Source organism: Monodelphis domestica, chromosome 5 (genome assembly GCF_027887165.1).
Source record: "Monodelphis domestica isolate mMonDom1 chromosome 5, mMonDom1.pri, whole genome shotgun sequence".
In the NCBI taxonomy this organism is placed as follows: Eukaryota; Metazoa; Chordata; class Mammalia; order Didelphimorphia; family Didelphidae; genus Monodelphis; species Monodelphis domestica.
In genome coordinates, this window is record NC_077231.1 from 101,774,200 (window position 1) to 101,799,509 (window position 25,310).

At 51.7% G+C, this 25,310-nt stretch overlaps 1 protein-coding gene and 1 long non-coding RNA gene across 2 annotated transcripts; one reads left to right on the forward strand and one right to left on the reverse strand.

Annotated features, from left to right (window-relative positions):
• Window positions 1-377: 377 nt before the first annotated feature.
• KCNJ4 (potassium inwardly rectifying channel subfamily J member 4) lies at window positions 378-2,645 on the reverse strand. The gene has a single exon (XM_001362193.4). The coding sequence runs from the start codon at window positions 2,582-2,584 to the stop codon at window positions 1,262-1,264; it is 1,323 nt and encodes a 440-aa protein (XP_001362230.1). The 5' UTR covers window positions 2,585-2,645; the 3' UTR covers window positions 378-1,261.
• Window positions 2,646-21,597: 18,952 nt separating this feature from the next.
• On the forward strand, window positions 21,598-25,067 carry LOC103105657 (uncharacterized). Its single transcript, XR_474388.3, has 2 exons — window positions 21,598-22,191; window positions 24,932-25,067. It is a non-coding gene; the product is annotated as an uncharacterized LOC103105657 (long non-coding RNA).
• The last annotated feature ends 243 nt before the right edge of the window (window positions 25,068-25,310 follow it).

Consider the following 25,310-nt stretch of genomic DNA (forward strand, 5'->3'; position numbering starts at 1 on the left):
GAGGACTTTCCTCCCAGTTGGAGCTGTCCAAAAGGGAAGGGCTGCCTCGGCAGGACAGGGAGCCCCGTCCTTGCAGACAGAGGCTGCTCTGCTATTCTCGTCCAGGTAACCGTCGGAACAGAAGCCCCTTCCAGGCCTTCACCTCTAAGCTACTGCGGCCCAGAGCCAGGAATGGGCTCTCGGAGGTCCCTCAGAGAGTGAGCAGGTCCGGAGAAGGCTTCCCGTGCACTCTGTCTCCTATGCCTCCTCCAGAAACCTGCTGCCTCCCCTCTGCCCGGACGTTACCTCTCCGTCCCGGCCTCTGCCCTCCTTCTCAGCTCTCCCCACAATTCCCAGCCAGCAGGTCCCCCAGGATGCCAGATACGCCGCTCAGCCTCTAGGTCTCCTCCTGCCCCTCCTTTGGATTGGATACTTTATTAAAAATCATTAAAAACCCCATTGTACAGCTGCGTGTGGGAAAGGCAGGAGGGAGGGCGAGAAGCTGGGGGTGGGAGGTCAGGGGGCCAGCGGAGATGGGGCGAGTGGCCCAAGCCTTGACCCCTGGGAGCCCTGGGCCTTCAGGCCTCAGTCTGAGGGAGCCCAAGAGCCAGTCCACGGTGGGGAGAAGGCGAGGGCCCCAGCTTCACCTCCTCCATTGCCTGCCCCGGGAATGGAAGAATCTGGCTTGGATCTCTCTTGTCTTTATATCTATGTATATATTTACAAAAGGACGTGTGACAGTCACAAACATGCAAGGTAAACCTTTCCCTCTGCTTCCCCCCAAGCAGCCCTCCTGCCCTGGCCCCTGTGTGAGCCCCCGGGACCTCCCCGCGGTTCTCCAGGGCACGTGGGGGCACGTCCTGGACGGGTCTAGGGGTGCCACGTTGGGCAGTTCCGGGTCCCCAGGAGGAGTGTGAGCGTGAGGCTCGCAGAAGCAGAATGGAGTGGGGTGGTGGGTACGGCAAAGCTCAGGGAGAGGGGCTTCCCTGCTGCCACGGTTTAACAGTTGGGCACTGAAGGGCCTGGGGCACAGGCCCCCGCCCGTACTCCCACTCCCGATGGCCCCGTGTGGCCCCCCGAAGGGCACCCAGGAGCCGAGTGGGTTCGGTCCTTGGGAAGGAGGAAAGTTTGTCCCAGGGATACTTGGGGTGGAGATGTTCATGGCCTGCCGCTCTTTCTCCTGTCTAGAAAGGGGGGTCTTCCCACAGGGGGATAGGGAATGGGGGTACGTCAGGGCCCGAGGTGTGAAAGGGGGCGCAGGGCCGGACAGGAGGGCGGGAGGTCAAATGGCCGACTCCCGGCGGTAGGAGATGTTGTCAAGGGGCAAGGTGGCCTGCATCCTCTCCAGGTCCAGGTGACTCCCAAACTCCAACATACGGATGATGCCGCCATCTTCCTTAGAGCCACCCTCCAGCCCCAAGCCAGCCACATCCTCCTCCAGTTCATCCTCCTCCTGGCTCATGAGTGCCAGCTCGTTCTCGTAGCAGAAGGCACTGGGCGGTGGCGGCGGGGCAGGAAGGACGGTGATCTTGCTCTCCTGGAGTTCCCGGGCCGAACAGCAGGGCGTGCCGGCCACCTCGTAGGTCTTATGGAAGCGCGAGTAGTCCACCTTGTAGTGGCTCTTCTCCTCAAAGACCACGGGCTCGAAGCGGTGGCCCCAGAGGATCTCGCTGGCCAGGTAGGAGCTGCGGGCCTGCGTGGTCATGGCCGTGGCCTCCACCATGCCCTCCAGGATGACCACGATCTCGAAGTCCTCCGACTCCAGCTCCTCCTTGCCCATGCCGTACAGGGGGCTCTCCTCGTCGATCTCATGGACGATGATGATGGGGGACACCAGGAAGATGCGGTCCAGCCCGATGTCGTAGCCCACGTTGAGGTCCCGCTGGTCCAGGGGCAGGTACTCGCCCTCCTCCGTCATGTAGGGCTTGATGAGCTGGGCCCGCACGTGGGCCTCCACGATGTGGCTCTTCCTCAGGTTGCCCACCCTCCACATGAGGCAGAGCTTGCCGTCCCTCACCGAGATGACCGCGTGGTGGCTGAAGAGCAGCGTCTGGGCCCGCTTCTTGGGCCGGGCCATCTTGGCCATGATGGTGCCGATCATGAAGGAGTCGATGACGCAGCCCACGATGGACTGCACCACCACCGCCATGACGGCCAGCGGGCACTCCTCGGTCACGCAGCGGAAGCCGTAGCCGATGGTGGTCTGCGTCTCCACCGAGAAGAGGAAGGCGCCCAGGAAGCCGTTCACGTGCATGATGCAGGGCTTCACGGCCGCGGGCTGCGGGCTCCCGCCTCCCCCGGAGCCCGCCCCGGCAGGGCCGGGGGCCGGCGCCGGGCTGGGCTCCAGGTCTCCGTGGAAGAAGGCGATGCACCAGAAGAGGAGGCCGAAGAAGAGCCACGAGACCAGGAAGGCAGCCGAGAAGATCATGAGCATGTAGCGCCAGCGCGTGTCCACGCAGGTGGTGAAGATGTCCGCCATGTAGCGCTGCGACTTGTTGCTGAGGTTGGCGAAGTAAACGTTGCACTGGCCATTCTTCTTGACGAAGCGGTTGCGACGTTTCCGCCGGGGGGCGTGGGGCTGCCCGTTCCGGCTGTGTCCGTTCATCCCGCCCCGGCCGAAGCTCCAGTGGCTGTCCTCACCGCCTGGGACCACGACGCTGGACCTGGAGGGGAGACAGGGGACGGGCGTGCGAGACATTAGGGGAGGGGGAGACTGCAGAGAGGCAGGCCGATGGGCTCAAGTCCAGCCTAGAATGATGCTGGCTGGGCGACCTCGAGCTAGTCACATACCTCTCGGTGCTCGGGGGGCAATGCTTTAATAATGCTGCCTCATTTATAGAGCACTGAGCTCGGTGACTACAAATAGTATCTCATTTGATCCTCACAACATCCCTGCGAGGTAGATATTATTATCCCCATTTTACAGGTGAGGAAATTGAAGCACAGAGACAAGTGACTTGTCCAGGGTCACACAGCTATTAGTGTCTGAGTTTGGATTTGAACTCAGTTCTTCCTGACACCAGGCTTGGTAGCTCTATCCACTGCTCCACTCATCATAGTCTCTACTCAGACTCTAAGTCATGGGGCAGGTGGCATGGGCAGTGGAAGAGGGCTCTTGCTCAGGGGAAGTACTCTACCCAGATGAAAGCCCAGGTTGCGGGCTCCTTGAGGGCAGGGGCTATCTTGCCTTTATTAATATCCCCAGTGACCAGCAAGCCGGTGTCTGGCACAGCCAGTAGGCATTGAGTAAGTGCTTGCTCAGGGGGTTTGAACTGAATAATAATAAAATGATCGTGATGGTAATAAATCCCCTGCCTGCATGTAATGCTTTGCTATTTGGAAAGAACTTGGATGTGCATTATCTCACTGGATAAAAATAGCTCCTGTTTCTCTAGGGATCTGATGTTTCCAAATTGCTTTCCGAAGCACAGCCCTGTGAAGCGTATTAGCAGCACACTAGTTACTCATCCCCACTTTACAGATGAGGAAATGGAGGCTCCGAGGGGGAAGGAAGCCCTGGACTCGCAGTTGGAGATCTAGGTTGGAAGCCCAGCTGTCTTGATGGCCCTGAAAAAGTCGCTCCTCTTCTCTAGAATGCAGGGGAGTTAAATTGGATGGTCCCTAATAGGAACAATCTCATCTCCAACTTTCTGTGATTCACCTACACAGCTGGTAAATGTCAGCGCCAACACCAGAACCCAGCTCTTTGCTGTCTCCACTGTGTAAAAGCTCTGGGCAGGAGGCAAGACAGATCTTAGAACCGTCCTGCTTGGCCCAAGGAGGTCAAGACAGAACTAATAGGAGGAACTCACTGAGACAGATTCCAACCCAAAATGATGAACTTCCTAACAGCGATGAGAGCCATTCCAAAGGGAAGGGAGACTCAAAGGACGGTGAGCTCCCTGCTCCAGAAAGTCCCCAAGAAGAGGTTAAATAAGCAATGGTTAGAGACAGGGTATGCTACTGGGGTGGGGGGAGACCATGAAGTCCCTCTGAAATCCCTTAAGATTCCATGATCCCCATTCCACAGATGAGGAAACAAGCCCAGGGAGGAGAAAGGATAGAAGCAATGGGAATAGCAACGATGGTGACAGAGAGGGGTGATGGTGGTTGTGACAATAGTAATAATCAGAGAGATATGGGTGACAATGTGAAGATGGTCACAACAAGGATGATGATTATGGTCATGGTGACAATGGTGATGGTTGTGATAACAGCAAAGATGATAACAATGGGGATGGTGACCGAGACAGGGGTGATGGTGGTCTGGGGACAATGGTGATGGTATTGTTAGTGATGGTGATGGTGATGACCATAGGGACGGTGGTAATAATGATGGTGACCAGGGAGAGATGCCCATGGATGGTGACCACGATGACCATGGAGACAGTAAGAGTAATGACTGTGACAATGGTGATGGCAATGACCATGGGGGATGGTGGTAATAATGATGGTGACCAGGGAGAGATGCCCAAGATGGTGACCACAATGGCCATGGAGACAGTAAGAATAATGACTGTGACAATGGTGACGGCGATGGCCATGGGGGATGGTGGTAATAATGATGGTGACCAGAGAGAGATGCCCAAGATGGGGATTACAATGGCCATGGAGACAGTAAGAATAATGACTGTGACAATGGTGATGGCAATGACCATGGGGGACGATGGTAATAATGATGGTGACCAGGGAGAGATGCCCATGGATGGTGACCACAATGACCTTGGACATAGTGAGAGCAATGACTGTGACAATGGTGATGGCAATGACCATGGGGGACGATGGTAATAATGATGGTGACCAGGGAGAGATGCCCATGGATGGTGACCACAATGACCTTGGACATAGTGAGAGCAATGACTGTGACAATGGTGATGGCGATGACCATGGGGGATGGTGGCAATAATGATGGTGACCAGAGAGAGATGCCCAAGATGGTGACCACAATGGCCATGGAGACAGTAAGAATAATGACTGTGACAATGGTGATGGCGATGGCCATGGGGGATGGTGGTAATAATGATGGTGACCAGAGAGAGATGCCCAAGATGGTGACCACAATGGCCATGGAGACAGTAAGAATAATGACTGTGACAATGGTGATGGCAATGACCATGGGGGACGGTGGTAATAATGATGGTGACCAGGGAGAGATGCCCATGGATGGTGACCACAATGACCTTGGACATAGTGAGAGCAATGACTGTGACAATGGTGATGGCGATGACCATGGGGGATGGTGGCAATAATGATGGTGACCAGAGAGAGATGCCCAAGATGGTGACCACAATGGCCATGGAGACAGTAAGAATAATGACTGTGACAATGGTGATGGCGATGGCCATGGGGGATGGTGGTAATAATGATGGTGACCAGAGAGAGATGCCCAAGATGGTGACCACAATGGCCATGGAGACAGTAAGAATAATGACTGTGACAATGGTGATGGCAATGACCATGGGGGACGGTGGTAATAATGATGGTGACCAGGGAGAGATGCCCATGGATGGTGACCACAATGACCTTGGACATAGTGAGAGCAATGACTGTGACAATAGTGACAGCAATGGCCGTGGGGACAGTAGCAACGATGATGGCAATGGGAGGTTGTGGCTGAGGTGCTGGTGTCACTGAGGGTCACATGGAACGGCTGAGCGGGCTACGGCTTTGGGGGAGCCACGTAAGTGAAAGCAGAGGCCTTCAGTTCCTACCCCAACTGTCAGCCATGACAAACACCTCCTCTGTCCCCCCTTGCTCACCCATCCCTACTGGGCACAGAAGGAGGCAGCAAAAGGTCCTTTCCATTCCCTGGGCCCTGCCTGGTGCCAGCCGAGTCTCCACCACCAGTAGGGCCAGGGTGGGCTGGGAGGAGGAGGTCGGGCAGCAGCTCCCGGTAACATTTTGGCCCAGAATTATGGAAGGATGGGAGTTTCTATTTTCTGTTCTATTCTTTTTGTTGATCTAATTGTGTATCTGTAGCAGTGTTTATACACTTCCCTGGGTTCGGGACAACTCAGTTGCCACAGCAACTGTGCGGCTGCTGCCGGCGTCCAGGCTTAAGAGGCAACGGCTGTAATTTAGAGCTCAGCAGCTCGAGTGGTGCCAGCTTCCCTGGGAGAAACTCTTTCCACCGTCTCCTCACCCAGCCCCCTTCTCTTGGCCCCTCCCAGCTCCGGGTGCCCATGCTCTTGCCACCCACCCTCATCCACAACCACACTCCTCTGCCGCGCCAGTCTATGAAATCGCTGCCCATTGCCCCATCATGCCCTGGCTGCAGGGGCCATTAGCACTGGGGGCATGGGAGATGGGGTAGGGAGAGCAAGGGTAAGAAGGAAAGGATATGGGTCCAATCCTTGGAATTGTTTGGAGAGCTGAGAAGGATGGTAACTGGTGGATTCCTGCTCTAAGCTTTAGCAAAATGGTCAGAAGATAGCATTATGCCAAAGGCACCAAGAAGGTTGCCCTGCCCCCATCTGAAATCTCCCTCTCTTTTCTGTCACTGTGCCTGAAATTCCACCGTTAGAGCCACAGAATGAAAGGGACCCAGACACAGAAAGTGAGCACTGAAAGGGTTAGTAGGGAACATCTCATTCCAATCCCTTATTTACGAGATAGAAAGCAAGGTGGGAGGTGACTTATCCAAGGTCACAGAGCACATTAGCCAGCAGACCCAGGAAGGCTGTGTCTCCTGGCTTCCAGCCCTGGCTTCTCTCTAGAACACAGCACACTAGGGATCTCTTAGCTTCTGAATGTGGAGGAGGGGGGGTGGGTTGAGGGGATGCTGTTCCAAAACCCATCAGAATGCTTTTGCTTCTGGGAAATGGGACAACCACCTGCTTTTATGGACTGACGCCTCAGCTGGAATTATCTGAGGAAGGGAGGATGGGGAGAAGGAGAAGGGATGGGGCAGTGGGAGAAATAACACAAGTTTGGGCAGAGAACAACGTTGACCTCAGAGCTAAAAGGTACCCCGTAAAGGACGGGTTTCATCCACGTCCCAATGCTAAGAATTGTCCTGGGGAGACAGCCTCAGCCTGGGAGGGGAGACACTCCCTAGCGGTCAGGGGCTCCTCCAAATGGCCTTCCTCTGCATCTCTAAAGGGAGAAATGGGGACTAGAAGGTCTTTAAGAGGCTCCCTCCCAGCTCTGACCCACTAGTTTGCAGGGCAAGTCAGGAAGCATTCAAATGCTTGCTATTTCCCAGGCACTGTTAATAATAAATAATAATGATGAGGACTCCCTAAGGCTCACAAAGCCCTTTACAAATATTATCTCATTCGATTTTCGCAACAACCCTGAAAGGTAGATGGTAGATATTATAATGATTCCCATTTCACAGATGAGGAAACTGAGGCTAGGACTAGCCCAGAGGCACATAGCTGCTAAGTGTCTGAAGCAGGATCAGAAAGCACATCTTCCTGACTCCAAGTCCAGAGTTCTATCCAACGAGCTATCCCCCTGGCCATTAAGGACAGGAACACACTTGGAGATCCAATCACTAGGTCTCTCCTTACTTTACTTTCTTATTTTGTTATTTTTATTACTGTTGTGAAATGCTTCCCACTATGCCAGGTGCTAGGATTATACACGCACACAGGGCATTCTGTGCCTTCGAATCCCTTGCTTTCGCTCAGGGGAAAATGAGCTGTAGAGAGAACATGAAATATACACCATCCTTTCTGGGAGGAGCGCACTAGCAGCTGAGTAGATCAGAACTGGCTTCCTGAAGGAGGTGAGACGGAGCTAAGCTTTGAAGGAAGCCAGGGAGGGGATTGATTCCTGGGAGGGGAGGATAGGCAGGGAAGATGCCTTCCGGACCCGGACCCAGACCTGGGGAAGAGAGAAAAGATGGCCAGTTCTGCATGGGGGGGGGGGGGTGGCAGGCAAGTCCATTGGACTAGAATCCCCTGAAGGGAAGCAAGGAAGCGGTGGCAGATTGCGGAGGCTTTAAAAGCCGCTCCAGCCAAACCTGAGTTTCATCCTTCAGACAACAGGAAGCCCTTTGGGATTCTCAGAGCAGGGAAGGGACATGGTCGGGTTCACTTGGCAAAATCCACCTAGGAGCTGTTCAGAGCAGAGCAGGGGCTGCCAGGGGAGTGCCTGAAGCCAGGAAGGGCAACGAAGAGGAGAGAAGGAATGAAGGTCTGAAAAGGGGGCGCACCACGGACATGCCTCGCCAGCTGATCCCTGGGACACTGAGGCTCTGAATGGGGAAGTGGCACTACCAACAGAGCTGAGGAGGCACAGATGGAGTGGGGGTTGGGGAGGGAAAGGGAACAAGTTCCCTTCTAGACATGGTGGCTGGCAATGGCATCTCCATGCCCCTGGCTCACTGGAGTGCCCCTCTGAGCTCCAGACTTGTCCCACCGACTGCTGATTGGGCATTTCTAAGTGGATATCTGAAGCATCTCTGACACCACGTGTCCATTTGGTAACTCATTAGCTTTCTAGTCTAGTCGAGCAGAGAGGATGTGAAGAGAAATGTGCCAATATCCAGTGCCAATTAGAATTGGTCAGAGGCACAGGGGAGATGACAGGCAGCTACCTGGAGAGATCTGAGAACAAAGGGGGTTGTGGAGGGATGAGAGGAGGAATCAGAACCAGGATTCTGAGCCCGAAATCCCCTCCTTGATAAACCAGCCCCTGAGTTTTACAGATGGAAGAAAAGAGGCTCAGAGAGGGAAGGTGGATTATCCAGGGACCCATAGGTGACAGCTAGGATTCAATTAAAAAGCTGGGCTGCTCTTTTCCCATCACTGCGCTTGCTCCTACAGAACCTCTCTGGCTAAATGGGCTTGGGATGGGGAGACAGATGCCACATGGTTTATTAGAAAGGGTCCTGAAGGGGTTCTCCTCCCCTCTTCCACTCCCACGATGCTCCCTGGTGATGGATCATTAAGCGACTCTGTTGGACCCAGCTTCCTCACTCAGCCTCAGGCCCCCAGTGAAAATGCCAACTGAGAAAAACCAGGAACCAGCCCAACAGGCTGACCCATGGACAGCACAAGTTCAAAGATGGAGTCCTAAAGGGATCACGAGATCAAGGATCTTGGTGAGACCTTAACCAATCTCCTCCTACAGTGAATCTCAGAGATGTAAAGTGATTTACCCAGGGTCACACAGCAAGTCAGTAGTAGTCTCGGGACTAGAAGCCACATCCCCAAAGAAATCCTCCTGATCTTCTCTCCAGTCCAGGCTTAGGACCACACTCTGCCTGATGGGGAGGGAAGACTGAAAGCTAAGGCTGAAGCAGAAGGGAAATCTAGTCTCAGATTTAGGGGAATAAATACCAGGAGAATCTCATTTAAATGGCTGAGAGCGGGGGAGCCTTTGGGCATCTGCACAGCCCAGAATTCTAAGATTTACACGACTTTATTCCTACCTTCTCTTATATTCATTCATTCAAATACTTGTCTTACCCACCTACTGTACTGTGAGCCCCTGGAGGTACGGATGAGCTGCTTCATCTACGAAACGGAATAAGGAAAATCCTAGAAAGTCAGAGCAAAGAGGGAGCTTAGAATGTGGAATGTCAGAGCTGAGACAGGCTTAAACAGAGAATGTCAGGGCTGGGGAGGAACATGGAATGTCAGAGCTTGGAGGAACCTTTGCACAGAGGACAGACCTGGAGGTCTTTAAAACAAAGAATTTTCATGCTAGAAAGGACATCAGAGCTCATCTAATTCTATGTCCCTATTTGACAAATGAGGAAACAGAGTCAGAGAATGAAGGCCACTGGTCCCAAGGAGACACAAACTAGCCACTGCAAACAGTAAGCACCTCCTATATATTTGTGGCAAGTGGCTTAGGGGCTGTGTGTGGCTTTCATCTTAAAGAAGGATCTTCCCCAAGGGCAGGCAGAGCCTCTTTAGGGCTGGAAACTCTGGATTTGCGCCATTCTCCAAAGTCTCATAATATCCCTTCAGAGACCAGAAGTTCCAGCCCTTTCCCATTTCCTCTTCGGGTTTTCCATTCCTTTGAGTTCTGAGTAATTTTTTTTTTCATTCGACAAAGGAGGTTTAAGTGACTTGCCTGGGATCTCCCAACTAGGTAGTATCTGAGGCTAGATCTGAACCCAGATCCCTCGGACTCCAGGCCTTGTGCTAAATCCACTGTGCTACCCAGTTGCTCCATTCCTTGGGAACAAACCAAGCTTGAAGTGCTCCCTTCTTCTCTTTTTCACCTTTCCCAACCTCCCCCCTCCAAAGAGCCGTCAACAAAGCCTCCTCCACCCAGAAACTCCTGAAAAAAGGCCTCTACACACGCAAACCCTGAGAGGAGGCGGAGGCTGGCCTTCTGTGCCAGCTGCAACGTCTCTACTTGGGAACACATCCCATGGGCTGGAAAATGTACAAAGGAATTTGGGACAGACATTTCCCCCTCCCCCCACCTCCTCGACTTTAGGTCTTTCTGTCTCCCACCATCCCTTGAGACTAGGGCCCTGGGGAGTATGAGTAGAGGAGAGCAGAGAGGGATGAGTCCTGTGGTGGGGGGAGAACGAGGCACAGGGCGCCCCCCACCCAGCCTCCTCATCTTCAGGGCCTAGAGCAATGCAGCCACCTCCCTGGTAGTCTTCCTTGTCCCCTGTGATCTCTCCTCTGGCCTCTACACTTTATCGAGTCTAGAGCACGGGAGCCAGAAGGAAGTCTCAAACATAGAAAATTGGAGCTGGGAGGGACCAAACAACATGGAATATCAGAACTGGGAGGGACCTTAGAATCTAGAATGTCAGACCTTGGAGAAGCCCAGAACAGAGCATGTTAGCTTAGAGAGACCTTATAGTTTAGAATATCAGAGTTTGGAAGTTCTAGAAGAGAGAATGTCTGAGCTTAGAGGAACTCTATGAGAGAATATCAGATTTTGGAGAGACTATTTCAAAGAATGTCAGAACATTGAGGAACTCTAGAACAAAGCATGTCAAAGCTTAGGGAGAATTTAGAATGTTGGAGATTGGAGAGATCTTAAAACCTAGAATATTAGAGCTTAGAGGAACTCTAGAACAAAGGATGTCAGAGCTTAGGGAGAATTTAGAATGTTGGAGATTGGAGAGATCTTAAAACCTAGAATATTAGAGCTTAGAGGAACTCTAGAACAGAGTGTCAGAGTTGGAAGGGACTCTAGAACATGGAAGGGTAGCTCTGGGAGGAACCATGGAATATAGAATGAACATTAGGATACTGAATCTCCTATAATGTCTTCATTTTGTAGGTGAGGAAACTGAGGCACAGAGGCAAAAGTGACTTGCCAAATTCACATAGTCCCGAACTGGGATAAAGTGTCCTTTGACACTTAACACAGATTTCCTTCTACTCCAAATTGTAGAATCATAAAGTATTTCCATGTATGAGTGTCTGCATCTCAACCGGATCATAAATTCCTTGAAAGCAGAGTCTGTCTTTTATAATTACATTAAACTATCAATGCACCTTTATGTATCACCCAGAAGCTTTAAAGTACTTTCCCGTGCATTATCTCATTTGATCCTCAAAACAGTCCTAAAAGGAAGGTTGCCAAAATGTCATCCCATTAGATATAGACTCTAAATGAACATCCTAGTGCAAACACCAACATCATGGAAATAGGTTCCGATCAGGGACACATGTAATACCCAATGAAGTTGCGCATTGGCTGCGGGAAGGGTGTGGGGAGGGGAGGGAGGGAAATAATGTGATTCTTGTAACCAAGGAATAATGTTCTAAATTGACTAAATAAATTAGTTTAAATTTTAAAAAATGTCATCCCATTAGAAGATTAACTCCTTGAGAGCTGGGACAGTCTTTTGCCTCTTTTTCCCTCCCCAGCACTTAGCATAGTGCTTGGCACATGGTAAATATGACAAATATTTATTGGGGGATCTCTATTTTACAAATGAAGAAATGAATGATTTCTTCACATCCTCAAAGGCTGAAGATAGATTTGAACCAAGGCCTTCTGACTTCAGGGGCCCTATTCTTCCCTCTTGACTGAACTGCCTTCTTTTCTGTTCCCGTCTCTTCCATAGTGACAGGACCTCTCCCTGTGTCTTGCACACAACCAGACCCCAGTAAAGCCTTCCCCCTGGGGTATGAACAGTTCTAGGTTCCTCCTCATTTTTCTCTACTCCTTCACTAAGAGATTGGACTTGATCTCTTAGATCCTTCCCCCTTTTCTATGTGCGGGGGGCAAGGGCAACAATTTGCTACCCCCATTTGGCAGTTGAGTTCCTGTTTTAAGGAGGGAGGTATCCTGTCCTTTCCTGCTCCAATTCCCATCGGCCAACTCAGAATACAAGTCTGACCGTGTCACTGTCCTGGCCAAGAACTTCCCATGGCTCCTTACTGTTTCCAGGATAAGATAACGTGCCTCAACCTGGCAGTCAGTCTAGCACCAATATATCTTTCCTGCGTGGTACAATGGAATGAGGAGTGGATTTGGAGCTAAGTTTGGATTCAAACCCTAAGTCTGCCATTTACCAACTGTGTGACTTTGGGTAAGTCACTTCATCAGATGGTCTCTTCCAGCTCAGAATCTGTGATCCTCATTCTCCTTCCGGTGCTCAGCATTGAAACAAACAAATTCTCCTACTCTTCGTTATTCCCCACACTCAGTATGCCAACATCTCCCACTATCGTGTACCTTCTCGGTCCACACCAAGCATGCATTCAGTCCTTATCCCTTTGCTTTTCAGAATCCTCTGCCTTCAAGGAGCTGCCTCTTCCAAGAAGCCTTCCCTGATCTAAAAATGTCACCTCCCCCCCCCATTTCCCTAGAACACACTCTCAGATCTCTTCTTTGCCCACAGGTTGCCCTAGCCCTGTCCACATTCCCCTTCTCTGTGTCCATGATGGGTTTTCAGCCCTGGATCCTAGCAGAATGTCAGCTCTCCAAAGGCAGGAACTATCTTTGTCTTTGTACCTCAGCCCCTAGCCCTGCGCCTCACACCCAGGACACACTTCATAAATTGAATAAATGACCACTTCATGAATTGAATGAATGATGAGTTTCAGGTGTCACAGTGACCCGCGCTCATATCTGGCCTCTGACACATTCTCGGTCCCGTAGGCAAGTCACCCAGCCTGAGGGGCAGCAAAGGGGCCACGGGGGAATTTCTCACTGGGAGCTCCATTACCAAGAAGCCGAAGCCGCTGGGCCAGTCCCTACCTCCCAGTGAATGAAAAGGCTCCTCCACCCACCATCGTCCCAAGTCTGCCTCTCCCACTTCCTCTTGCTCCACTCCTCTGCCTTGGTGCCACCCATGCTTCTTCCGGGCTCCTCCAGTTCTTTCAATATCCAGTCATTTGTCACATTCAAATAAATATTCTTCTTAACAAATCGTTAATAGGAAGGTCATCGGAGGAACACAAGGCCAGGGGGAAAGACATGAGCCATCTGTTCACATAAGAGAAGGGAATAGCCACCAGGAGCTCCGGGAGCCAGCCAAGTCAAGAGATCTCAAGGAGTGTCACCAACAGGGTGGGTGGACTGCTTGGAGGAGTGTCTATGGGAGAGGCGGTGTATGATTCAGCACAAAGGTGTTGGGTTTGGACAGGGGACTTAAGTTCGAATCCTGCTCTCTGTGACCTGGGTGACAGTGGGTAAGTCACCTTACCTCTCTTGACTTTAGTTTCCTCATTTCCCTAAAATGAGGTGGTTGGATTAGATGACCTTTACAGTCTTTTCCAGTTCTAGTTCTAAGATCCTATGGCCTCAGTTCCCTTATCTGTAAGTTGAAGAGACTAGGCCCAGTGGCCACTCGGGGTGGGCAGGCACAGATGGACTGTGACAGGTGCTGGAGGCTCCAGAATAAAATGCAAGTTCCTCTGTTTGCTGCTCTAGAACGTCAGGGCTGGATGAGTTTAGAAATCAGAGCTCTAGATCTGAGAGGGATCTCCTCATTTGGGGGCTGAGGGAAGCAAGGATTTGTCCAAGGTCACACAGGACGTCAGATATAGGATTTGAACCCAGGTCCTCTGACAGCAAATCCAGCCCCCCTTCCCACTCATGTTTAAATGAAAAATCTCACTGAATTGCTTGCCAGCTCCAGGAGGGGGAAGAGAAGAAGGAAGGGAGACAACGCGGATCATCTGATTCTGGAAAACTTATGTGGAGATTTGTTATTAAAATAAAAATAATGATTTTTTTCAAATGAGAAAAATCTCATCGTTGGGAGAAATCTCAGGGGTCACCTCATCTAACCCCTCACTCAGTGTAGGAATCCCCTTGCAGCCTCCCTGCCAAAGTGACCTCCTTAAATCCCTCCAGTGACTGAGAACTCACTACCTCTTGAGCCAGACAATCTCACTGTTGCCCAGTTCTAATCCATTAAGGCCACCATTCTATTAAACCAAATCTGGCCATCCCTTCTTCCTGGTGCTGGCTCTGGGGCAAAGCAGTACTTGCCTAATCTCTCTTCCACATGACAGCCTTTAAAGAGAGTAATTCTGACCGTGATGTGCCTGTTAGCGGGAGGGAGGGAGTTATTTTAGGACAAGTGGGCTCTTCAGACTGAGGCTGCCCATGTCTCCCAATCATCACTCCGAGGCTTCTGGGGAGACAGCCAGGTGGTGAGATGTGATGGAGAGTCTGGGACACAGAACGGCTACTGTATTCTCCACAATACCTGGGTGATTGAAACGAATAAATAAACCCTTCTCTGTTGTCTTAGAATCAATACGATGGATTGGTTCTAAGAAGGAAGAGCAGTAAGGGCTGGGCAATGGGGGTTAAGTGACTTGCCCAGGGTCACCCTGCTAGGAAGTGTTTGATGCTAGATTTGAACCTAGGATCTCCTGTTCTGGAGGATGGAATACAAGAAAATATATTGGATTTCAAAGGAAACCAATTTCATATTGAAATAAGGATGCATGTTTTTCCCATTTGGGTTCAAGAATACCCTGGAATCTATCCATGGACATCTTAGGGGTCTGTGGACCCTGACTTAGAAGAATCCAGGAAGAATTTCAAAGGGAAGACAGAGCTCCGTTGACTAAACCTTTGAGAACATAACCTGTTCTAAGCCCCCTCCCAGCCCTGACATTCCCTGTTCTAAGCTCCCTCCCAGCCCTGACATTCTCTATTCTAAGCTCCCTCCCAGCCCTGACATTTCCTGTTCTAGGCTCCCTCCCAGCTCTGACACTCCCTGTTCTAAGCTCCCTTCCAGCTCTGACACCCCCTGTTCTAAGCTCCCTTCCAGCTCTGACATTCCCTGTTTTAAGCTCCCTCCCAGCCCTGACATTCCCTGTTCTAAGCTCCCTCCCAGTTCTGACACCCCCTGTTCTAAGCTCCCTCCCAGTTCTGACACCCCCTGTTCTAAGCTCCCTCCCAGCTCTGACACCCCCTGTTCTAAGCTCCCTTCCAGCTCTGACACCCCCTGTTCTAAGCTCCCTTCCAGCTCTGACATTCCCTGTTCTAAGCTCCCTCCCAGCTCTGACATTCCCTGTTCTAAGCCCCCTTCCAGCTCTGACATTCCCTGTTCTAAGCCCCCTCCCAGTTCTGACACCCCCTGTTCTAAGCTCCCTCCCAGCTCTGACACCCCCTGTTCTAAGCTCCCTTCCAGCTCTGACACCCCCTGTTCTAAGCTCCCTCCCAGCTCTGACATTCCCTGTTCTAAGCCCCCTCCCAGCTCTGACACTCCCTGTTCTAAGCCCCCTCCCAGCTTTGACATTCCTTGTTCTAAGCCCCCTCCCAGCTCTGACACTCCCTGTTCTAAGCCCCCTCCCAGCTCTGACATTCCCTGTTCTAAGCTCCCTTCCAGCTCTGACACCCCCTGTTCTAAGCTCCCTCCCAGCCCTGACACTCCCTGTTCTAAGCCCCCTCCCAGCTCTGACATTCCCTGTTCTAAGCTCCCTTCCAGCTCTGACACCCCCTGTTCTAAGCTCCTTCCCAGCTCTGACATTCCCTGTTCTGAGCCCCCTCCCAGCTCTGACATTTCCTATTCTAAGCCCCCTCCCAGCTCTGACATTCTCTGTTCTAAGCTCCCTCCCAGCTCCAAGATCCTGGGATGTATCTATACATGCCCACTATCAGGAGGAAGAAGGCTGGATCCTGGATAAGTGCCTGTATGTGGGAAGCTCTCCTCTGCCCTTACTGCCAACCTCTCCAGGGCAAGAGCCGTGAACAAGAGGGGTCGTATAGACCGAAGCGACAGGATCACTTGGGCCCCTAGTGAAGGGCTGAGCACCTCCTCCCTCCACAGCTCGGAGCAGAAGAGACTTTCTTTGCATCTCTTACCTCCCTCCTTTCCAGATTCCTGAGGCTTCCCACCTCAGTCAACAGCCTGACACAATGGAAAGAGAATTGCCTCTTAAGTCAGAGAACCTGGGTTCAAGTTCTGGTTTGGTCACCTATTACCCATGTGACCTGGGACAAGTCACTTAACCACTATTGGCCAGTTTCTGTAAAATGACGGAGGTTGGACTAGATGATCTCTGAAATCCCTTCATGCCCTAAATCTATGATCCTATCATTCCAGAGTGAGGAAGTTCTGAGTTCAGGTTTTTCCTCAGATACATCAGCCCTGTGATTCTGAGCAAGTCACTTTAGCCTCTCTCAGACTCAGTTTCCTCATCTGTAATATACATGTAAAACCCAGTGGAATTGCTTGTTGGCTCCAGAAGAGGGGAGGGAGGGGAGAGAGAAAGACCATGAATCGTGAACCTTGGAAAAATATTCAAAATTAATTAATTAAATAAGAAGGAAAAAAAAAGATGGACTGATAGCCGCTACTTCGCACTTAATATGAGGACCAAATCAGATAACATATATGCCTTTTGCAAACCTTAAATTAATACAGAATCACTTATTATTATTATTATTATTATTATTCTCATCATCCCTCTATCCTCTTTGCAGCTCATCTGTCCCCAGCCTCAAGGGTCATGTGTCTATTTGTGTACGTGGGTGGGTGGGGGGGCTGGCAGCCAGACACTCTGGGGGAGCCCGGCTGTATCAAGCGGACCAAAAACTGACCTCTTCCCAATTTTTGCTCCCCTGGGTCTGGCACATAACAATGACAGCCACACTGAAGCTTAGATCTACGACGATATTTCAGGCCCATCCTTGGCCTTCCCTCCTGTTGGACAGTAAGCCACTGGCACCCCACCTTCCAGACCGACTGCGGGGCCATGCCAGGCAGCTACCTGGGAAGGGCACTTGAATGGATTGTCCTCTGGTTCTCCTCACTATCTCTGGGACTTTCCAAATCAACTCCCTTGAAGTATGCTCTCTCCATTCAAATTGAAGCTCCTTAAGGGCTGGGACTCTTGCTTTTACACCCGGTACTTAGAGTAAGAGCTTGATAAATGCTTCTCATTCATTCATTCACTCACTCACTCATTCAGTCATTTTAATATTCATTCATTCATTCATTCATTCATTCATTCATTCATTCTCCACCTTGAAGCTATGAAGGCCACCAGCATAATCAGCTTGGAACAAGCTCCTCAGGGCATCCGCAACCTCCGGTTCTTCCAACTGGCTGGTTCCACTGGCTCCATTCCCCACAGTCTTTGCCCCTGCCCCAGAGCTCAGCGGGGACAAGCACCAGACTAGCCCCTCTCCAGTGTAAGGACAGTTAAGAAGTCCGAATGGCTGTGCCCCAACCTCCCTCCCCATCCCAACTCCCCGGATCCACTTGTGTCCTCGTCTTGGCTCTTGTGGTATCTGCTAGGTGCTCTCAGCAAGGAGCACGAGGCACTTCCCCTAGGGTGGTGGCTCATAAATAATTTGGGATTAGACAAATGAAGTGGCCAAGATCGGTACCTCCTGACCCAGAGAAGCCCCAGAGAAGTCAGTGACAAAAAGGAAGATCCCATCTATACTCCAGGGTTCAGAGCAACACTTTTGGTGGGCGGCAAAGAACTGGAAACAAAGTATTTCCCAACGGGTTAGAGAATGGGCTAAACAAATGAATCCTAATTGGATATTACTGTGTTGCAAGAAATAGCAAATGCAACAAGTCCAGAGAAGCCCCGGAAGATTTAGATTAACTGATTCAGAATGAAATGAGATCTCAATACAAATCTCTCTTAAAAAAAAAAATGCTTTGTATAACCCAGGGGAATTGCTTGTCAATTCCGGGAGGGAGACAACAAGAATCATGTCACGTCAGAAAACTGATGTGTGATATTGTTATTGGAATAAAATAAAGACAAAAACAAAAACAAATCTTTTTAAAAAATGTTCCCTGAATGAACTCAAATAGAATTGAATTCTTGATCTCTGGAGGTCACATGAGTAGCAAGTAACAAAAAAGTAGAGCCAGAACCTTGGAATTTAGTCCCAGCAATTTTTATAGGACGCCTCACTTCTGACTGGGGTCCCTTCTGAGACACATTAACAGGAATTTAACTACCGACTCTGGGCAGGGCTTCATCATAGATCGCAAAGACAAATATGAACTAGTCCTCCCCTTCTCCAGGAGGTTAAGGGGAGACAATGGGCCTTACTGCGAGGGTCTTTATTCTCTCTGGGTCTCAGTTTCCTCATCTGTAAAATGAAGAGATTGGACTCAACAGCACCTAATCCTTCGGTCAATGGGCATTTATTAAATGTGTACTCTGTGAATCTTAGATCCTTGACCTCCAAAGAACCAGGTATTGTGCTAAGTGCTGGCCTGAGAAAGAAAGCCAAGAAACAGTCCCTCCTCTCGTGGAGTTCACATTCTAATGGGAGAGAAAACACACAAATAGCTGTATGTGTACAAGAGGGATACCAAGAAGACGGGGAAAAGCCTTAGAGGAAAAGCACTACCGGTGGGAGTGGGGTGGGCACGGAGGGAACCAGGAAAAGTCTGATACACTGGCTATGGGAGAAGAGATGATGAAGAATCAAGACGACTCCAAGGTTGGCAGCCTGAGAGACTGAGGCTTGGAAAGGACAAATCATTGTCCCGAGGTCATCCCTTTAGAGTCAGAGCTAGGCCTGGATACCAGGTCTGTTGTTTTTGTTGTTCACTTGTTTCCCATGTGTCTTATTCTTCACGAGCCCATTTGGGATTTTCCTAATGGAAATACTGGTTTGCCATTTCCTTTTCCAGCTCATTTGACAGATGAGGAAACTGAGGCAAACAGGATGTGACTTACCCAGGGTCACACAGCTAGTAAATACCTGAGGCCAGATTTGAACTCATGAAGATGTCTTCTTGATTCCAAGCCCAGTGCTTTGAGGTAAATATAAAGACAAGAAACAGAACATACCCACCCCCACACCTCCCCAGAAGTGTCTATCAATTGTCTGCTGCTCTTCTGAGTCAGTCTGTCTGTCTCTGTCTCTCTGGCTGCCAATCCAGACCGACAGACCAACCTCCCTTCTCCCCAGGCCCTCCCTTCTACTCCCTCCCCCATTTCTGTGCCATGGCAAGGAGGCGTTGATGGAGAGCCCAGGAGATGTCCTCTCCAAGGTCAAGTGCAGGCTCCTTCCAAACAGCTGCAGAGCCCCACTGAGGCACGCAGCCAGCCACCTGCAGGTTTGGGCCAGGGGGTGCTCAAGGCACGTGATCCATGTACTCCCCTCCCTCCTCTGCCTTTCCTACGGACAGGTCTGCAAAGGCACCCCCCCCCAAGCTCGTCCCTCTTCTGCCGTGCCAGCCTGCTCTTCCTTGAGAAAGAACTGGTCGTGCCACTGACCTGTGGGAAAATCTTCAGGGATTTCTGCAGGCTGCCTACTGCCTACATGGAGGAGAGGAGAGAAAGACCTGGCCTCAGACACTTACTAGCTGTGGGACCTTGGGCAAGTCCCTTAGTCTCTGTCTGCCTCAGTTTCCTCAACTGCAAAATGAGGGGATTAAACTCAGTGGCCTCCAAGATCCCTTTTGTGGTACAGTGGTACAGCCAATGTGCACTGGCTTCAGAGTCAAGAAGACCTGAGTTCATATTTGGTCTCAAGACACTTTCTCTCTGTGAGACCCTGGGCAAGTTCCTTAGCCTCTGTCTGCCTCAGTTTCCTCACCTGTAAAATACAGATAAGAATAGCACCTTCCTCCTAGGTTGTTTTTTTTAAAAAACCCTCACCTTCCATCTTGGAATCAACACTGGGTATTGGCTCCAAGGCAGAAGAGCAGTAAAGACTAGGCAATGGGGGTCAAGTGACTTGCCCAGGGTCACACATCTAGGAAGTGTCTGAGGCCAGATTTGAACTCCTATCTCTAGGCCTGACTCTCCATCCACTGAGCTACCCAGCTGGCCCCTCTGGGTTGTTCTGAGGATTAAATAAGAGAGTATTTGCAAAGCGCTTTGCCAGCCTTAAAGCACTCTATCCATGCTAGCTATCATCATCATCATCATCATCATTATATGGTTCCTGATTCAGGCAAGTAGTCCACATCCCTCCCCGAATAGTGCCCATGTCTCTTCCCATCGGACTCTCTCCCTAACCTGCCAGGCAGGGGTGAAGGAATACCCGGGAGGAGGGGGTGGGCGCCGATGCCAGGCCTGGCTGTGTGGGGAGGCAGCACGATGCCAAGCGCAGAGAGACTGAGTTTTCCCTTCTCCCTCTTTCCTCGTCTCCACCCCTTGGACCACCCTGCCAGCTCCCCTGGCTAGGCCCGTCTGGGTCAGGGACTAGTCCCCTGGGGAGGCTGGCCCCAGGGCCTTGGCTGCCCTCCAGAATCTGCCTCCATCCCCCAACCCCCCCCCCTTTGCCTGAGTTGGTATTTATGCCACTTCCTGGCCCTGAGCAGCTGCAATACAGCTGGGTCCTTCCCCTCCAGAGGCAGCCCGAGGACGGTGGGTGAAGGACGACCCTCCGTGGGAGTCAGGTCCCGGCCTTGGCTCTGGGGAAGATTCCGGCTGGCCTTCTGGCCTCGGTGACCCTGGGCAAGTCGTGGCCATAATAAGAAGCGGCCTGGCTGTGGGCTCGGCCAACACAGCTCGTCCCTTATAAGCTGGGTCCCCCCGCCCAAGTGACGTCCCCCTGGGGGCCTGTTTCTTCATCTGAAAAATGAGGGGGTTAGACGTGGGGAGCCCTTCAAGCGCTCAGATTCTGTAAGATGATGCCAACATCCCACGGCTACTCCGGCCCCCTCCTGGAACAAAAGGCCCCTGAAAAAAGGGGGCTCCCCAATGACTGAAAGGCTGGGCCGGGGAAAGGGCCCCGGGCTCAGGGCCAGAGTTCCCTGTCTGCTGGCCTCTGTCCCACCCCTCAGCCCTGGCCCCCTCCCCGACAGGACCATCGGGCTTGCTGGAATGAACCCCACAGGCCTTCTGGTACAAAGCCTTCATTTTACAGATAAGGAAACTGAGGCCCCTGGAGAGGCAGCCACATGCCTGGAGCCATATCAAGAGAAAGCTCTGGGCTGATGTGGACCAGCCCCTGGCACTCTACTGAGCCATTCTGTCTCTCCCAGCATCCCCTGAGGCCTCCTCCCAGGGGCTGGACACCCAGTCAAGAGCCTTCTTAAGGCCACTGAGCATCCCGCCTCTGGCATTCAGTAGGTGTTTAATTCATGCTTGCTGAATGAATCGAGTGAATAAGTAAAAGATTGGGAGGCTGAGGAGGAAGGCAGCAGAAATATCCCTGGGTGAATAGTCTGAGGGTCCGGGCTGGCCGGAGACCTTGGGCCAGTCCTTGTACTCTGTAGAGCTCTCCAGGCGCTTTCTGCCCCATCTGGCCCTGTCTGACCCTCAGTCTCGTCTTCCCTACAATGGCTCAGTGACCTCTGCCTGGCGCAGGAACTTGTCCTTCATCCAGAAGAGGAGGGATGATGGGGCTGCCCCGGGGAGGAGGTGAAGCCAGCCCGGCCCCGGCGCAGTGAGGGGGTGGCGGGTCTGCTTCGAGGCTCTCTGGGGGCCTGATCTGCCCCGGGGAGCAGAAGGCCCCCCCCAGCCCACCCACCACCCAGGCGGGTGTGAGTGTGTGAGGGTGAGTGTGTGACTCAAAGCTATTCATAGCGGCCGAGCAGCTGCAGCGTCACCGCCAGAAGGGGGCTCATCCTATATTATTATTTTAATTACCATCTGAATTAAAAGTTTGAGCAGCGATCAGCCCACGTAAGGAGGGGAGGAGCCTGCGGAGAGCGACGCCCGAAGCGAGGCTCCCGGCGGCCAGCGCACCGGCCACCCGAGACCCGCCGGACGCAGCTTCCGGTCACGGGGGAAGGGCGCCGGCGTCCATTTTACACCTGAGGAAACCGAGGCCTGGGCGCAAGGGCCGGGACTCCCTCTAGGCTGAGGCTGGCGCCCTTCCCACTAGGTCCCGGCTCTAGCATGGCAGGCCTTCGAGGGGCCCATTCGACGGGTGAGGAAACGGAGCCCCACAGCCAACAGAACCAGGGGTCTAGCGGGTCCAGGGACGTTGAGTCCAGAGGCAGGGCCGAAGGACCGGGCAAACACTTGGCCAGCTCCGCCGCAAACTCTCCCGGTGACCCTGGGCCAGTCATTTCCCTTTTCTAGGCTCTGGTTTCCCGTGTCGAATGCGGAGGCTGGTCTGGATGAGCTCCGAGGGCCCTGGCAGCTCTGACACTGCCGGTTCCCCTGCTAGGCTTCAGCTGAGGAGGGTGGGCGGCACAGTGGGTGGGCGGCTCGGTGGGGAAAGGGGGAGGGGAGGGGGAAGGTGAGCTGGAAGCATGACTCAGTCTTTCTCAGGATCCAGTTCTAATCCTCCACCTCCCTTCCCTACCCCAAGAGCACGACACCCCGAATCCTATAACCTTGGGTGTCACTCCCATGCCGCTCCCACCCCCCACACCCGTCTCCTCCATGTCTCCCCTCTCCCTCCCCCTTCATCCCCCAGGAGACACCCAGGCTGTCTCCCCCACTGGACCCCGAGCTCCTTGCTGCCGGACTTTATCTCCAGTGCCTGCCATACAGTAGGCGGTTAATAGATGCTCGGGCTGGGATGTCTGCAACTGGGGCAGAGAAAGACCAGCTGAGGCAGAGAGAGAAACTGAGGCAGAGAGACCAGCTGAGGCAGAGAGAGAAACTGAGGCAGAGAGACCAGCTGAGGCAGAGAGACCAGCTGGGGCAGAGAGAGAAACTGAGGCAGAGAGACCAGCTGGGGCAGAGAGAGAAACTGAGGCAGAGAGACCAGCTGGGGCAGAGAGACCAGCTGGGGCAGAGAGAGAAACTGAGGCAGAGAGACCAGCTGAGGCAGAGAGACCAGCTGGGGCAGAGAGAGAAACTGAGGCAGAGAGACCAGCTGGGGCAGAGAGAGAAACTGAGGCAGAGAGACCAGCTGAGGCAGAGAGACCAGCTGGGGCAGAGAGACCAGCTGGGGCAGAGAGACCAGCTGGGGCAGAGAGACCAGCTGAGGCAGAGAGATAAACTGAGGCAGAGAGACCAGCTGAGGCAGAGATCAACTGGAAGCAGCCACCTCTAAAGATGGCGGCTCCCATGTCTATTGGCCTTTATAAGGGTTGCAAGCTTCCCAGACACAAGGTAGGCAGGATAGGACTTAGCCTTCCCCCTCTTTTGACAGGTGAGGAAACTGGGGCTCCAAGTTATAAGAGGATAAACAGAAGGGATTGTGGCTGTTTGGTCTGGAGAAGGCTGGGGGCACAATAGCTGTCTTCTTAGGGAAGAGGGATTAGACAGTGACACTAGAGGGAAAAGAGAGGACAACGGGAAGAAGTTCTGGCCCCTTAGCTGGGTGACCCTGAGCAAGTCACTTCACCCCATTATCTAGCCCTTGCCACAAAAAAGTCAGACCCATGACTTGTTGGGATTCCTTCCAGCGTGGGATGGAGCAGCAGGATGCTGAGGTCTCTACCAGCTCCCCAAATCTGTGATTCTGTGAAACTCAGAAAGATTAGGTGACTTGCCCAAGGTCACTCAGCTAAGGGATTTGAGCCCATGGCCCAGGATTCCCATCCAATAGCCCTCAGGTCTCATTCCTCTACTCAGGGTCATTCAGCTGTCTCACTAATGAGACATCCTCCTGGGATAAGGGATGGGCCTCAGGAAGTATAATTGGGAGAAGCTTTCAAATCACACAAAGTCAGAAAGGCTGTGGAGTGGAAATGGAAAAAAATATTGGGTTTGAAGGACCTAGGTTTGAAACTCATTTCTTTCTAAAGTTTCTCAATAGCTGTGAGCCCCTGGGCAAGTCACTGCTGTTTCTTGGGTTTGGGACCCAGATTTCTCATCCCTATCAAATGGGCATTCCTTCCAACCTGAACAACTCTGAACCCCGGCAATCCACTCTTTTTACAGAGGAAACTGAGGCCCAGTTTCCTTACGGTAATGACAAAACTGGTATGAGAACTCAAGAATCTTGATTTCTTTGTTCAATGATCTTTTCAAGAAGGAGGGAAAAGGCAGGGAGAAAGAAAGAGAAAGAATTAGAAAAAGATGGAAACAGAAAGAGGAGAGAGGAAGAGAGGGAAGAAGAGAGGAGAGATAAGGAGATGAATGGGGAGAAGAAGGGAAGGAAGATGAAAAGAAGAGGAGAGGAGAAAAGGGAATATAAGGGGAGAAGGAAGAGGAAGAAAGGAGAGAAGAGATGAGGGGGAGGAGAGGAGAGAATGGGGAGAAAAGGGAGAGGAGGGGATATAAGGGAGAGAAAGGAGAGGAGGAAAGGAGAGAAGGGGAGATGAGGAGGGAGGAGAGGAGAGGAATGAAGGGAAAGAGAGAAGAGGGGAAGTAATGGGAATGATGAGGGGGAAGAAGGAAGAATTGGAACTTGGAGGCCCAGGGGCATAAGATAAAATGCAATCATATTATAAATCAGGGCTATCCCCAGGGCTATGGTGCTGTGAGGGGCCCCAGACCATAATCTCCTGGTCTGAATAAAGATTCTTTTATTATTTAAAAAATTTATATAGCCCTTAGCCCGGTTCTTGGCACATAGTATATCTTCTAAGCACTCTGTAAATTATTATTGTTATTATTAAGCTTGGCCATGAAGAGCTAGGAAAGACCTCAGAGGCCACCGAACCTAATCCCCTGGGATTAGGGAAAGGCTCCATGATTTCCCAAAGGCCCTCCTGCTCCTCATATCAATTCCCTGTTCTCTAACTGCTTCTCTTCCTTTTTTGCAGAGGTGGGGAACTCCAGGCGTGGAACACTGCATCCCCTGTCAGACTCAGCTGATGGCATGCTTAGCCTCACTGAAAGGCTTTTTCTCCTCTTTATTTTTTAAACTAAAAAATTCAAGTTAAACTGTTTTCTTTTGCACATTCCTGTGATGCTCTTTTCCTTTTTATATTTAATATTGCAACAAAGAGCAACGACTTTTCTGGGAGGAATGTATCGGGCAGAGTGAAGCAATTGGTTCTATGATTGAACACTGTTATTATTGTTACTGTTATTGTCCTCTGTGCATACAGGAGCCCTCCCACACTGGAGAGCCCAGGACAGGGAAGAGAATGAGGGAAGGGTCCTTCAAGCCCACCTTGAGGTCCCTCAAGTGGGTTCCTG

Excerpts from the sequence above, each read along its gene's own strand:
- KCNJ4 (XM_001362193.4), bottom strand. The coding sequence starts at position 2,584 with ATGAACGGACACAGCCGGAACGGGCAGCCCCACGCCCCCCGGCGGAAA.